The sequence below is a fragment of the Rattus rattus genome, chromosome 15, assembly GCF_011064425.1.
Source record: "Rattus rattus isolate New Zealand chromosome 15, Rrattus_CSIRO_v1, whole genome shotgun sequence".
NCBI classification, from domain to species: Eukaryota; Metazoa; Chordata; class Mammalia; order Rodentia; family Muridae; genus Rattus; species Rattus rattus.
In genome coordinates this window covers 11,971,712-11,987,200 of record NC_046168.1, presented here as the reverse complement: position 1 = coordinate 11,987,200, position 15,489 = coordinate 11,971,712, and the positions used below count along the sequence as shown (strand labels likewise).

Genomic DNA, 15,489 nt, shown 5'->3' with positions numbered 1-15,489 from the left:
GACAAAAAAAAGAAAAAAAAAAGAAAAAAACTTTGTCAAAAAAATTGTCACTTTTTCTGCCACTCAGTTAGACATCACTTTAAAACATGGCTGCTTCCTTCGACAAACTAACTTTACCTTCTTTGTTTGGGATTAAAGGTGTGAACTAAAGGCATGTCTGTATTCCAGCAAGAGGGATTAGAGCTGTGTGCTGAGGCCTGAACATAAAACTAGAAAAAGGTTTTTTCAGTAAATAACACAATCTCAGGTTCACAGTGATCAAAACTCCTGCAGCATAGTGGTCTCTCCAGCTCATTGATATTCTTGCCTGTTATGTTCACTTGCTGACTTCTAGGCTCCCGATGGCCACATTTTCTTGGAAGCCTTCTCTCCAGTTTACAAATATGCCCAAGACTTCCTGGTGGCAATTGCAGAGCCAGTGTGCCGGCCTACTCATGTACACGAATACAAGCTGACCGCCTACTCCCTCTATGCAGCTGTCAGTGTTGGGCTGCAGACCAGTGACATCACCGAGTACCTCAGAAAGCTCAGTAAGACTGGGGTTCCTGATGGAATTATCCAGTTTATTAAGGTGAGCTGCTGGCCATTCTAACTACTGCGATAACATGGCAGGGGTGTACTCAGGTGCTTACTCTGTGCCGCCACTGAAAACGCCTGACTTGGATTTCCTTTGGTAGCAGAAAAGCTTCTTGCCTAGATGCTGTCGCCTTAGATCCAGCTATGGCTCTGGCTGAGCCCATGCTTTCTGTGAGTTACTCCTAGCCACGGGGTAGAAGTTCAGGGCTGTTCTGACTAGGGTTCCTTGGGAAAATGTCTCTGAATGGATGGCGCTGTAGACTGCATTTACATATCGAAATCCTAACCCCAGTGTACCTGAGTTTAGTATCATAAATATCTCCTAATCCAGAAGGTGCTAGTCTTTATTAGGAGTTATAATAGTTGTCCCTTCTTCATGGGACTATGTAGAGAGCAGGCGGCTCTGTACTGGCCAGGAGACCTTACCACAACCTGAATTAGCTAGTCCTGGTCCATTGATTCTGAGCGGTTAGAACTCTGGAACATAAATTTTTGTTGTGGAGTGTTTTTGGTGGTTGGCTGTTACAGGAAGTGAGCTCCATCTACGGTAAATACTTACTGAAGATCCATGGTAAATTAAGTGTATTAGGCCAGTCAAACCTTGAAATGTTGACGTGAAGAGGGTTCCATGGGGACAGCAGTTGAATATAGGTGAGTATTATTCACAGAAGACAGGAGAGTAGTTTTTGTTATGGTTGGCTAATCCGCGAAAGACTCCAAATTAGATTTCACGTCTGGAAGCAGAAGAGTGTACCATTAGCATCCTCTCCCAGAGAAGCTTTGGAGTTCTGCAGAGTTCCTGTTCTTGTGATGCAGAAGGAGGTGCTGAAGAGAAAGAAAGCACCAGGGCCAGCCTTGGTCTGTACAATCTAAAGGATCGAAGTAGTGTTGGGGCAGTGCTGTGGTCTCTGAGGGGCAGCTCAAAATCTGAGGAGCAAGCTATGGCGAACATGCAAACTGCAGGGTCCCTTCCAGCAGATTGGGGATTTATTCCTCATCTCCAAGAGGCTTACGTTGTGCTGGCAAGGTGTCAGATGCCTCTTACTCCCAGATGTCTAGGGAGGAGGGTTATAGTCCCAGGCTAGGCTGGTCAGTTTCTAACTTGTCTCAAAATTTAAAAATAGAGGTGTTGGTGGTTAGAGATGTAGCGTCATGGTCCTGAGTTCTCTTGCCAATACAGTGAAAAAAGGCTGAGATAGCTTTGGTTGTGGGAATGAGAACATTGGTGTGAAGGCCTGAACCTTTATGATATTTGAACTTACCTTGTGTGGCAGGCACTGTGTAGCACTCACTGAGTGCCTGGTGACTTCTGGGAACTGTATTAGCTCTGGTGAAGCCGGATAAGCTTCCTGGTCAGGATGGGGGCTGTGGCCATGCAGGGGAAAGTAAAATGAAAACCACAGAGGGTTTTAAACAATGTTTTGTAAATAAAAAGCGAGGCATATGAATTAGGCAAAAGGATAGGTCCTAAAACATTGAGGTCGGTGGAAAGAAGCTCCTTTAGGCAGATATGGCTGTGCGTTAAGTTTTCCAAAGGAAATTCAGCTTTTCCCTGGTTCTGAGCACTGACTGCCTGCTTCTTGGTGTTGCCCCTGCCTGCAGCTGTGCACTGTCAGCTACGGAAAAGTCAAGCTGGTCCTGAAGCACAACAGGTGAGTACTGCCTCTGCATGCCAGCTAGGAGGGAGGTGGTGGGAGGGCCGGGCTCAGACCCTGCTTGGGACAAAGATGGAAAAGCGAGGGGCCTGGGAAGGAAAAGGAGTCCTTCCAGCTGATAATCAAGAATTCTGGACGTTAACATCCGCAGTGATGGCTACCTGCATACAGCTTTTCCCTTTTTATACAGAGATGCTTTAAGGAGAATGTTAAAATCACAGTGATCACACTCAAGCTATAAGCATTCTGACCCTTGAATTTAACTGTACTTTTTCCCCAGCTGCAGACATAGTTTTAGGAGATTTCATGAGAAAGATTATTTTCCCACCTGTTGCTTACATGCCAATTTAACTTCAAAGGGGGGCTCTCCTCTGACCCTCAGCATGTTCTGTCTTTGCCTATAGCGCCTAGCTCTGATTTGACAAGAGTCACTGTGAGGCTATAACTTTCAGATCATCTCACTGAATGTTCCAGAAATGATGTGCTGGCCAGTAGGACTTCTTTTCTCTCCTGCTTGCAGGTACTTTGTTGAAAGTTCTCACCCTGATGTCATCCAGCATCTTCTTCAAGACCCAGTAATACGGGAATGTCGCTTGAGGAACGCTGAGGGGGAGGCTACTGAACTCATCACAGAGACGTTTACGAGCAAATCTGCTGTGCGTGAGCTCCTGGGTTTCCTGCGGGCTAGGAACTTAGGACCTCAGTTTTCCTTGAACCCAGCACTGACATTGGGGCTGCTTCTCTGCTCCTGCTCCCTTAGTGCTTGCATTCATGGTTGGTAACAAGGTGCGTGTTGTGTAGAGTGTGGACTCCTGCCTTTTTCTTACAGATTTCTAAGACTGCGGAAGGCAGTGGCGGGGCTTCCACTTCACAGGGGGTAGATGCGCAGGCCAAATCTGACATCCCCAAAGACCTGTTTGATTTTTATGAGCAAATGGACAAGGATGAGGAGGAGGAAGAAGAGACACAGACAGTCTCCTTTGAAGTTAAACAGGTTAGTGACTGCTTCCTGGTTACCAGTCCAGCTTTGTGTCAGCACCCTCTACTCAGATAAAGGGATCCCTGCATGTTTCCAGTTTGGTTCTTACCAGTGTAAGCCATGACTTCTCCTGGGGAGTCATGGGCTGAGAGTCCTTCTGTGGCCTAGGAAGTTGCTCTCCATAGGATCCATTTTAGTTCAGATTAAAGCTCACTTTGAAAAGACCAGGGAGATGGGTCTGTTGGTAGAATAACTCGCCTAATAAGTCCCTGGGTTCATCCCTAGTACCAGGTAAACTGGGTGTGGTATGCATCACAGCCCGAGAGGTTGAGGGCAGGAGCAGTCAGCAGTCGACTGTCATCCCCCACTACACAGAGAGTTTAAAATTGGCTTGGAATAGATGAGACTTGTCTCACAAAACCAAAACAAGAGAAAAACAACTAACCAAACAAGAAACTCATTTTGACTGTGTTACTAGTTGTGTTGCTTTTCTGTGCTAACCTAGTTGTTAGAAAGCAAGATCTGAAATTGTAAACATCCAGATAAACTCCAGGTTTTGATCCTGAGGCCCTTTTGAATGTTGTCTTGGCCACTCTTTTGAGTCGAGATTATCCGACATCCTTCCTGCTGGCCCCTAGGAGATGATTGAGGAGCTCCAGAAGCGGTGCATCTGCCTAGAGTACCCGCTGTTGGCAGAGTATGACTTCCGGAATGACTCTCTGAACCCCGATATCAACATTGACCTGAAGCCCACAGCCGTGCTCAGGCCCTATCAGGAGAAGAGCCTGCGCAAGATGTTTGGCAATGGGCGAGCGCGCTCAGGAGTCATCGTTCTTCCCTGTGGTAAGAGAGGCCGGAGCGAAGAGGCCGCCATCTTAGTCTGCTAGCTGCCTTCTACCCTGCTTGGTGTTTCTCTGTGTAACAACACATTGCCTAAAATGGCCACGGTCACTTCCTCATGCAGGACTGACTGATGTTATTGAAGTCCTGCTAGTGCAGCTCCTGGTCTAGGCCAGTGGTCCTCAGACGTCCTAATGCTGTGACCCATCAACATGGTTCCTAGTGTACTGACTCCCAGCCATAAACTTACTCTTGTGGCTACTTTATAACTGTAATTTTAGTGTTGTTATGAATTGTAATATATATATATCTGCTATTCAGGATGATCTTACGTGACCCCTGTGAAAGGGTCATTCAGTCCCTAAAGGGGTTGAGACCAAGGTTAAGAGCCACTGGTCTAGACCCTGTGGGTGTCAGAGCTCACCAGCCTGGGTAGAGAATGACTATAAATAGCTCTGCTAAGAAATCTGTGAAGGTTCTTCCTGACAATGGAGGTGTCAAAGAAAACTGGAACACAGTGTATGAGGGGCAGCAGTGCTGCTGGGCTGCTACTGGGAGTAGAGCCTAGATTCTTCCTTCGTGACGTCAGCTACGTCAGCTGTGTCAAGTGTGAATTTGGAGGCTGCCGAGCCCTGAAATGTTGCTTGTTTCTAGACAGTCTGTAATGGGTTTGCAAGACTGAGGAAAGACAGTGCAGGTATCTCTCTCTCTCTCTCTCTCTCTCTCTCTCTCTCTCTCTCTCTCTCTCTCACACACACACACACACACACACACACACACACACACACACACACACATATACACACACACACACACACACACCCACACACACACACAGGCATGTACATGCATATACACTTGTGCACATCCCTCTATCAGACTTCACAGTTCTAAGTGGTGTCAGACCTAGCTAGGTTCAAAGCCAGAGGCCATAGCATTCATGTGGAAACAGCACCCCCGACAGTTGGCAGAGATGGCCTGTGCCTCAGTTCTCTTCGTAAAGCTTCAAGGGTTATGACAGAGTGAAAGCAGAGTCATTGTTGAGCAGTTTGATTATTGTCACCTTAATCCTCAGTGGAAGGTGACACTCAACCGAGAAACTCCAGGAGTTTTACCTGCTCTGACTTTGCCAGCAGCACGCACACCTCGTGCATTCCTGAGCCTGGACTGTCTTGTTAGTGAGAAGCTACCACTTGCCTAGAAGGTGTGCTGAGCACACACGGGCAAAATGCTCCTCGTCCAGCCTTCTTTACAGTGATGGTAGGAGTGTCTTTCTCATTGTTGGTTCTAACATTGCACCATTTTAAGTAAGATAGCTCTGAGAAGTTTCTATTGATTCTCATATCCATGTGCCTGAAGCAGGAAGTGCTGTTCACGCTGGGTGTGAGGACCAGTGTGTGAACTCTGCCTGCATTCCGGTGCAGTTGAGCCATTCTGTGCAAGCCTAACCGTTGTTTCAGCCTGCTTTTGGGTAGCATGACCATCTGGTTGCTCGTAGGTGCTGGGAAGTCCCTGGTGGGCGTGACTGCCGCGTGCACTGTCAGAAAGCGCTGTCTGGTCCTGGGCAACTCGGCTGTGTCTGTGGAGCAGTGGAAAGCCCAGTTTAAGATGTGGTCAACCATCGATGACAGCCAGATCTGCCGCTTCACCTCAGATGCCAAGGACAAGCCCATTGGCTGCTCCATCGCCATTAGCACTTACTCTATGCTGGGCCACACCACCAAAAGGTCCTGGGAAGCTGAGAGAGTCATGGAATGGCTCAAAACCCAGGAGTGGGGCCTCATGATCCTTGACGAGGTGCACACCATTCCAGGTAAGGAGGTAGAGGACGGCGGCGCTGTATAGATCAGAGCTGCCTTTTACCTGTTAGGGTGCCGGCGGCCTCTGTGTATTCCACCTACTGGCCAAGGCTTTGAAATAATCATTAAGTGTGGTGGGATGGAACTACAAGGTAGGCCTGCACTTGCTGTCACTGGCCTAGAGGACGATGCTTTCTTCCTTCCTGCATCTTCCGATTGTTGGAACTTAACTCTTACCCCATTTTACCGTCCTGTGAAACTGAGCCGTGAGCACTGCGTAGCCCTAGGTGAGATGTTGTGTTTTATTACATGAAGGCTGAAGGCTGAGTTGTCAGCACCTAGGTTCCTCTTCTCCAATTGCAGGCATATCTCTCTTTTTTTTAAACAACCTTCGTGATATAATTTATCTGCCACGAAGGTCACCCATTCTAAGAGTACAGTCCAGCAGGCTTTAGTAAATTCCTAGAGGTGTACAGCCCTCACCATGGTCTAGTCTTAGAATTGCCTCTTCCATTTCCGTTTGTGGTCAGTCCTTACCTTCCTCTGCATTTGACCCTGGGCTGCTTTCTGACTCTCCAGATGTGCCCTTTCTGGGAGTTTTCATGTAAAGGAGGCAATACAGTACTTTCTTGTATCGGTCACTTTTCACTTTGCACAGCAGATTGTCTGTCCTATCAGCCGTCAGTGATATGCTCTTTCTGCTGATGCATAATGGTCTAAGCAAAGGGTTCTCTTTGGGTTCTGTTGGTGGTAGTATGTTGTTCTGATTTTTGATTTTGAGAGATATGATTTTATTGTGCTGCCCGGGCTAGTATCAGACTCCTAAGATGACATGGTCCCTCCATCCAGCCTTCTGAGTAGCTGTGACTATTAGGTAAGTGTCAACATGCCAAATTAGGCAGCTCGTCCTTGAGAAGAAAGACTAAGGACGATCTAAGGCAGAGATTCTTCCACTGTAGAGAGGTGAATATTCAAAACACTGAGACTGGCCTTACTGTTTGGGTCTTTTTGTATGAGAGCTCTTCTAGAGTCTGTAGGTGTCTAAGAATAACTAGAGGTGTTACTGGGGGAGTTCATAGAAGGTCAGGTAGAGATGGGATGTCTTTGAGGAGGGAAAAGGACATGGTACTGGTCCTGTGGTGGCTCAGACAGCTGAAGGCAGCCAAGTGTACACAGAGACGTTCTGAGGGAGCAGTCAAGACCGGCACTGACGCAGGTGTCAGCATCTCGCAGACCTCATAGGCACGGTGGAGAGAGATTTGACTTACACTCTTTAGTCTCTGAGTGAGGAGCCATCTGCACGAAGGACAGAACCAGGTTACCCTGAGCTGAACTGCAGTAGAGGTCACTTAGCTGCTGAGGACTTTGGAAGCAATGGAAGGAGACCCAAGAGGAGGTTGGCCCAGGGAGAGCACAGTGAGAGGAGACAACCTGATTGGACAGACTACAGAACAGGGACAGGTTGGATGTGAGGTCAGAAAGAAAACTGATCAAGGATGAGGCGAAGGCTTTGGTTTGAGTGAAGGAAGCACAGTAGGATTTTCTTTGAAGTGGGGACAGCCCTGGAAACAGCATGTTTACAGGGGACAGTCAGGAGTCTGTGGTCATACTGGTTAGTGTTGTCAGATGAGTTCAGGCAATGGCCAGAACGTTAGGAAATGGGCAAATGAATAGACATTAGCAAGGATAGACATGTGCTACGTCCGCATTTGAAGGATGACGTCAGAGACATAGCTGTTAAAACACAAGGTGCCACATTTACCCCATGCAGAGTGGCTAAGGTGGAATACTGGCGTCACTCATGTAGAGGATGTTGTCGAACAGAGGAGGTTCCAGATTGACAAGTGGATGGTTGCTCTGTAGGACACACTGACATTCACTATAAAATCACAGCATGAGGGTTGGGGATTTAGCTCAGTGGTAGAGCGCTTGCCTAGGAAGCGCAAGGCCCTGGGTTCGATCCCCAACTCCGAAAAAAAAAAAAAAATCACAGCATGACTCGTTTGTCCCATTCCTGGCCACCTTAGGAGATGAAAATAGGTTTATTTAAAAATATCTATACACAATGCTTTTTTTTTTTTTTTTTTCTTTTTTTCGAGCTGGGGACCGAACCCAGGGCCTTAAGCGCTTGCTAGGCAAGCGCTCTACCACTGAGCTAAATCCCCAACCCCCACAAATGCTTTTTTAACTACTCTATTCATAATTTTCAAAACCGAGTGGTCACCTGGGGATGTTACGATAGGCGACAGTGGTGCATCTGTCCTGGAGCACAGCGTGGCAATGAAGAGGAACGAGCGTGCCAAAGCTTGAGTTTCAGAAGCATGCTGCTGAGAGAAGCATGCTGCTGAGAGAAGCAGGGTTAAACTTAATTGGCATTCTCAAAAAGACGTCATGCTGGTGAATCGGCCAGCACTCAAGGACACGCTAAAGGACAGCATTAGGCAGTTTTGAGGGAGTATGGGTGTCAGGTCTGCCAGGATTAAAGCTGGAGGTGTGGGAAGTCACACCGTGTAAGTGAATTTCAGATTGTTCTGTGGAGTTCCTTTGGAGGCCGTGAGAGGGCTGGGAAGGCCGAGGCATTCTTCCTGAGTGACGCTGTGGGTCACATGATGAGGAAAGAGCCCTTAGTGTGGTCTCTGCCCGGGTCCGGTTCGCCTGGGTCGGGTTCACAGCCTTCCCGGCTATAACACTGGGTTCCAGCCTCCGCTCTGGTTTGCGTGTGTGCATCAGAGTTGGTATTTTGGAGGCGCTTCTGAGGAGTGGCGGAATGTTTAAGACGGGGTCATGTGTACCACCCACAGAAGGGACGGGTTCTGTTCTGGGATGGCAGTAGCTCCCGTAAGAGCCAGTGGCTGTAGAGCAAGCCTGGCCTCCAGAGTCCATGGGGACTTTTCTGCATGTGTGCTGCCATCCGCTGTGAAGCTTTCAAAGGTCCACATGGGGAAGGGGTGGTATGGGGTGCAGGGGGTGGGGGTGGGTGGGACCTGATCTTGGACTTTAACGCGTATTTTGTTATGACAACAAGCCCCGGGAGCTGCTCTTAAGTAAAGGGACAGCAAAGTAGTAAACTGCCTGATATCTTACACTTACGGCATTGGATCCAGGGTGTGCTGCATCTTTGAGATCTCAAAAGGTAGGGACTGCTGTTTCCTTTTACCGGTCTTTTCAAAGGAACCCTGTTGGGCCATTTTATTAACGCATCTGTGTTGTAATGAACTGGAGAGATAGCTCAGTCAGGGCAGTGTTGCCTAATGCACATGGACCTCTGGGCTCCATCCCCAGCGTCAGAGAAGCAAGGCATGGTAGCTCATCCATAGCCTGGAATGAGGTGGGAGGATCAGGAGTTACAGGTCATCCTTGGCTACATAGAGAGTTCTAGTCCAGCCTGAGCTACGTGAGACACACCCGCCCCCAACCTCAAAAACGGAATTGACCTTATAGCACTCATGCATATTAACTCCTTCCTGTGTGGAAGGCGCTGTGCTAGGTCTACTACTGTTTTAATGAGAATTTACTGAGCATCTCCTAAGTGCATGCACTGTGCTTGGTATTAGAGACACAGAGGTACGGTTGAGTCATCCTACCTGGACGTTAGACTTCACTTTATGTAACAATGATTTGAACTCTGCGCAGAGTGAGGACATGACTCCATTTGTGTGAGGTTCAAGGAAAAGGCAGACTTTGTCAGAAGTCGGGTACTGCTCTCCTCGAGGAAGTGTGCTACCATTGACAGGGGTGATGACCTGGGATGCTGAGGCATCTGTGACTGGAGCTGTCCTCTGCATAGCATTCCTCATTTACCTGGGACAGTTGTGGTGGCTGCCGGAAGTGGACTAAGGGAATGCAGAAGTAGCTGGAAGTTCAGACCAGGTCCTATTTGGTCCCTGATACCTGGTCTGCCTCCCATGCCCACAAAGTGTTCTTGCCGCCTGGTCCTCCAACCCTGCTCTTGCTGGGGAAGCCTGGGGTCCTTGGTGTTGTTCGTCTGGGCCAGCAGTCTGCTCAGAGATAACCTTGACACTAATTTTTCACTTGCTTGTGCCTCCTTTTGTGTTTGGGATAGTTTTTGTTGAATTTGCAGATGTTGTAAGTTTTCAAAATTCTTAAGCATTAGTGTGTATGAAATTTAAAATTAGCCGTTTACTTGGAGTATGATCACCCTGTAATTCTGTGGCTCTTGTGTTTGATTTGTCTTTTGGAATATTCTGGCCTTTTCATCTTCTGGTTGGGTTTGTTTTGGAGTACCGTTGGCCTCATCTTTAATTATAAGCATGACTCATGTGAGGGGGGAGTAGTGGAGATTGAAGCCAGCGTTTCTTTCATGCACGTGAAGTGTATGCTCTTCCACTGAGCTTCACCTACAGCTCCATGACTCAAACATTTTCCCCACATTTGGACAGGCAGGCAAGCTGGGTTTTCTTGAGAAGTAAGTTAACAGCTCCCAGTCAGAGATCCAAAACCCTTGAAGGTTTTATATTTCCTTCCTTCCTGTCAGGGAGGGCACGTGCATGCCATGTCAAACGTGTGGAGGTTGCAGGGGTTGATTCTCTCCTATCATACGGATCCTGGACTGAATTCAGGTCATCAGGCTTGGCAGCACGTGTTTTTGTCTGCTGCGCCATCACACTAGTCCCCAACTCAAAGCACATTAACCTTCTAACATGTTACAGCCATGGAAACCTGTAAATTGGAGGACCAGAGTTCAAGTCCCGAGACCCCACATAAGCTGGCTTGTAGGGTGCCATCTGAAATCTTAGCACTCGGGTGGGAAGGTGAGGGGTGACCCTGCAAGCTGCTCATCCAGCCTGGCATGTGCAGCACCAAAGGACCCTGCCCCAAACAAGGTGAGGGCCGATGCCTGCGACTCCGCATGCTGCAGCATGTGGGTGCCCACATTCACACACACAAGCACAGAAGACACATTACATGCCCGCACAAGGGTTTTAAAAAGTTGTATTCCACTTATGTGTTTATTTGATGATCAGGAGTTAACAGTCAAAGCAAAGGAAGAAAATGAAAGATGGCTCTTGATGGAAGAAAGTGAGTCTCATCGGTGCTGCTGGCTGTTTTGTTTTGTTGACAGGATCTCACTCTGTGGTCCTGGCTGTCCTGGAACTAACTGTCCAGAGCAGGCTTGCTTTGAACCCTTTCCTGCCTCTGCTTCCAGGGTGCTGAGATTAAAGGCCTGTACTATTGAACACCATGACTGTTTAAGGGGTGACTTGAGGAGGGACAGGCAAGCAGGATGCTCTGATGGCGATGGCAGGAGGCAGAGCAGAGCTGGCTTCCTCTCTGCCTCATCCCAGCTCCCCAGCTGTGTCCTGGGGACAGGCTCCAGCCTGAGTGACCTGTGTGGTTTGGAGTCAAGTCAGATTTGCTTTCGGAGTCTGGGCTCTTGACAGTGTTGGTAGGTGAATGCTGGCATTTGTGAGCTGGTAACTCCCTGAGGTCATTTGTCCTCTATTCTTCTTTCTGTCTTTTGAACAGGTCTAAAAACCATGGTAAATATTCTTATCTGGAACCAGACTTCCACTCTCCAGTAGCCAGGCTACCCACAGGATACCACAGAGCAGTGCCGAGTTGTGAGCGGCATGGTTCCTTCTCGGTGTGGAAAGTGACGATGTGGCCGTTTCTTCTGTTCTTGCAGCCAAGATGTTCCGGCGAGTGCTGACCATTGTGCAGGCCCACTGTAAGCTTGGTTTGACTGCAACCCTCGTCCGGGAAGATGACAAAATTGTTGACTTAAATTTCCTGATTGGACCCAAGCTTTACGAAGCCAACTGGATGGAGCTGCAGAACAATGGGTACATCGCCAAAGTCCAGTGTGCTGAGGTATTGCACCCTGGGTGGTATGCCAAGTAAGGACTCCTCCCAGGGCAACGGAAGGAACCTTCCGATAAACTCCTCCTGGGCAGGCAAGCAGGTCGGGACCCATGAATGAGCATGGCGTATGTAGTCCCCGTCTATCAAGGTGAGCCACACTTGATAGCGGAGTGCACGGGAATCCCTGTCTCTGTCACATGGTTACGTGCAAGCGGGTATAGACCATGCCTTTGCACAGTTGGCTGCCTGCTGCCCACCTTCACTCTATAGGATTGCGGCCGCTGCTGCCGCAGCCTCTGAGGGCAACCACTAAGGCTAATCCCAGTGCCACAGTCCCTGAAGAAATTGGTCCTTCTGGTTTTGTTTCTGGGAACACACTTTTCCAATACTGTTTTTTAGTGAATACTTGGACAGGTATGTGTTAAAATCCAGAGTCAAAGATGAGTCTCTGAGGGAATGACAAAGCCATCCATCTTAGCATTTTTAAATAACTGCCGCTCAAGAGCCGGAGCAGGGTGGCCTCTGGGAAATAGACTTCTGATTGAGGTGAGTTTGAGAAACTAACCTCCCATTAGTGACTGTTAGCGCCATCTGCAGCCCAGTGTTGCTGCTCATTGCCTGACAGCATGGCCCTCCTTTCCCATCTGCCCAGTAGGACAGTCACTGGTGTGGAACTTGCCTTATACCTGTCAGTCACCCTACCCTCTGAGCCATCCTGCCAGCCCTGCAGAATTGTCTTGATCATGAATGTAGCCGTAGTTCATTCTCTTGAATTATTCAAAGATTCCTTTGAATCTTTCATACCATGTTCCCAGTTTGATACAGAGCAATAGAAAACCCTTTTAATATTGACTGATATTATTTTATTTATATTATAATAATTAGGATATTTAACCTTAAAGTGTTTTTGTAAGGCTTTTGTTACTTGTTTAGTGATAAAGCTCTTGCCTAGCATGTGCAAGAGAGACTCTGGGTTCATCTCCTGCACACACACAAACAAATTAACAGACACATTTATTAGAATATAATTTGTGGGTGAGGATTGGGGTTCAGAGAACAGGGAGGAATGAGAGCCCTTAGCACCAGGATGCTGCTTAGTAACACAGATGCTGCCTGGGAACATAGGTGCCGCATGCACAGGGATGTAGACGCTGCATGCATGGGAACATAGGTACTGCATGCATGGGGACATATGCTGCATGCATGGGAACATAGGTGCTGCATTCATGAGGACATAGACGCTGCATGCATGGGAACATAGGTACTGCATGCATGGGGACGTATATGCTGTATGCATGGGGATGTAGGTGCTGCATGCATGGGGGCATAGGTGCTGCATTCATGGGGACGTAGGTGCTGCATTCATGGGGACATAGGTGCTGCATTCATGGGGACGTAGGTGCTGCATGCATGGGGACGTAGGTGCTGCATGCATGGGGACGTAGGTGCTGCATGCATGGGGATGTAGGTGCTGCATGCATGGGGATGTAGGTGCTGCATGCATGGGGGCAGAGGTGCTGCATGTATGGGGATGTAGGTGTTGCATGCATGGGGGCAGAGGTGCTGCATGCATGGGGGCGTAGTAGCAGAGGGCTTTGCACTTCCCAGAGGGTCCAATGTGCTACTAGCCCTCCAAGAAGAGGAGTAAAGGAGCAGTACTGATGTGTGTGGGTGTGGTCTAGGTGGAAGGTTGCTGGTTTCTTAAACTAGCAGCTCGATGAAAAGAATGACCTGGATAGGAGGACTGCACTAAAACCACTGTTATGTTAGTTTCCATCCAATATATCAAGTATTAAGTTTTCTTTTAAACTGTTTTGTTAGTGTGGGTGGTTGTCTGCATGTGTGTCTGTATAGCACATGCATGAGTGCCGTTGGAGGCCAAAAGAGGACATTGGATTCCCCAGGACTGAAGTTAGACAATTGTTAGCTGCCGTGTGGGTGCTGGAAATCCAATTGAGGTCCTCTGGAAGAGCAGTAAGTGGTCTTAACTGCTGAGCCATCTCTCCAGACAATTTTATTTTTAATTAAAATATAATTACATCACTCTTTCCCTCTTCTCCTCCGACCCTTCTAATCCCTCCCCTCCCTGCTTCTCCCTCTAATTTATGACCCTTTTTGAGTTTTTGTTGTACAATTCTGGATATTAACCCTCTGTCATATATAGCTTTCAAAAATTCTCTCCCACTTGCAGGCTTCCTCTTCACTCAACTGAGTATTCTTATCTGTGCAGAAGCTCTGTAGTTCTCTGCAGTCCACTTGTCAGTTGCTGGACCTGCGTTCTAGGCGAATGGAACCCCGTTCAGGAAGTCCTTTCCTCTGCTGCTGTGCTGTGGAGCACCGCCTGTCTTCTCCAGCATGGCAGCCTTGGGTTTCAGGCTTAGGCCTCTGGTCCATTAAGTTTTGTGCAGGGTGGTAGATCAAGTTTGATTCCGCTCTTCTGCATGTGGACATCAGTTTCCCCAGCACTGTTTGTTGAAGATGTTATTTCCCTCCAGCCTGCTTTTGGTATCTTCATTCAGTATGACGTGGCTGCAGTTGTAACTCCGGTCTTTGGTTTGTTACGTGGGTCTGCATGTCTGTTTCGGTGCCAGTGCCGTATTGTCTTTATTCCAAGTGCTGTGATATGTCTTGAAGTCTGGGATGGTGAGTTCTTCAGTGTTGCCCTTTTAGCTCAGGATTACTTGGGCTATCTGGGGTCTTTTCTGGTTCTATTTGAAAGAAACATGGGATATCTTTTTCTGAAGAAAAGTTGTGGGGATTTTAATTGGGATCACATTGAATCTGTTTATGGCTTTTGATAGAAATGGCCATTTAAAAATATTAGTTCTCCCAGCTCATGAGCATGGGATGGTCTTTCCATTTCCTGTCTTCCTCAGCCTCTCCTCCAGTGATTTAAAGCTCTCATTGTGTAGGTCTTCACCACCCTGGTTAGGTTTATTCCTAGGGACTTGGTTTTCTTTGGCGCTGTGGTGAATGGGTGTGTGTCTGCCCCTGGTCTCTCTCTGTATGCTGGTGGTGTGGGAGAGCTGTTGGTTCCTGCAGGTTGATTCTGTCTCCCGCCACTTTGCTGAAGTTGTTGGTGGTTCATTGACGTTTTCTGGTAGAATTTTGGGATCCCTCACATGTAATAAGGACAGTTTGTCTTCTTTTCCTAGTAGGAAATATGTGTTTCTTTAAGTTCCTTCTTTTGCCTTATTCCTGTGTGTACCTGTGAAGGGTCAGGACAACCCCTGGGAATTGTTTTTCTCTTACTACCTTGTGGAGTCCAAGGATCAAACTCGGGTCACTAGGGCTCTTACAGACATAAGCACCTCTGTTTTGTGAGCCATTCCAAGGTACTTGAATTTTATTTTTTCCTAAGCTAATTCTGCTAAACGAAAGAGAATCCAAAGTCCCTAACGATGTGATGATTTGTTTATAAAATGACCTGTTCCCTGTTCTTACTGTATCTCAGGTCTGGTGCCCGATGTCTCCTGAGTTCTACCGAGAGTATGTGGCAATCAAAACAAAGAAACGCATCCTGTTGTACACCATGAATCCCAACAAATTCAGAGCCTGCCAGTTTCTGATCAAGTTTCATGAAAGGAGGAATGACAAGATTATTGTCTTTGCTGACAATGTGTTTGCCTTGAAGGAATATGCTATTCGGCTGAACAAGTACGTGGTCTTCCTGATCCCTTCCCATCAGAGCCTGTCTCAAAAACTCAGCGGGATCTGATGGTCTATGTTCCCTGCCCCCGTCCCAGTAACTTGTGAACAGGGTCAGAGGCTAGAAGATGTAGAAAAGAGGAGCCTGGCCACCCTGAACTGGACTCCA

The 15,489-nt window shown here is 47.8% G+C and overlaps 1 protein-coding gene across 1 annotated transcript in view; it reads left to right on the top strand.

Moving 5' to 3' along the window:
- The window catches only part of Ercc3 (ERCC excision repair 3, TFIIH core complex helicase subunit), a 30,663-nt gene that overhangs the window by 2,423 nt on the left and 12,751 nt on the right, over positions 1–15,489 (top strand). Inside the window, exons 3-10 of the mRNA XM_032885719.1 lie at positions 335–571; positions 2,179–2,228; positions 2,752–2,887; positions 3,061–3,225; positions 3,849–4,053; positions 5,549–5,863; positions 11,497–11,681; positions 15,127–15,329. Coding sequence (XP_032741610.1) covers positions 335–571; positions 2,179–2,228; positions 2,752–2,887; positions 3,061–3,225; positions 3,849–4,053; positions 5,549–5,863; positions 11,497–11,681; positions 15,127–15,329 — 1,496 coding nt within the window. The remainder of the gene's footprint in view (positions 1–334; positions 572–2,178; positions 2,229–2,751; positions 2,888–3,060; positions 3,226–3,848; positions 4,054–5,548; positions 5,864–11,496; positions 11,682–15,126; positions 15,330–15,489) is intronic.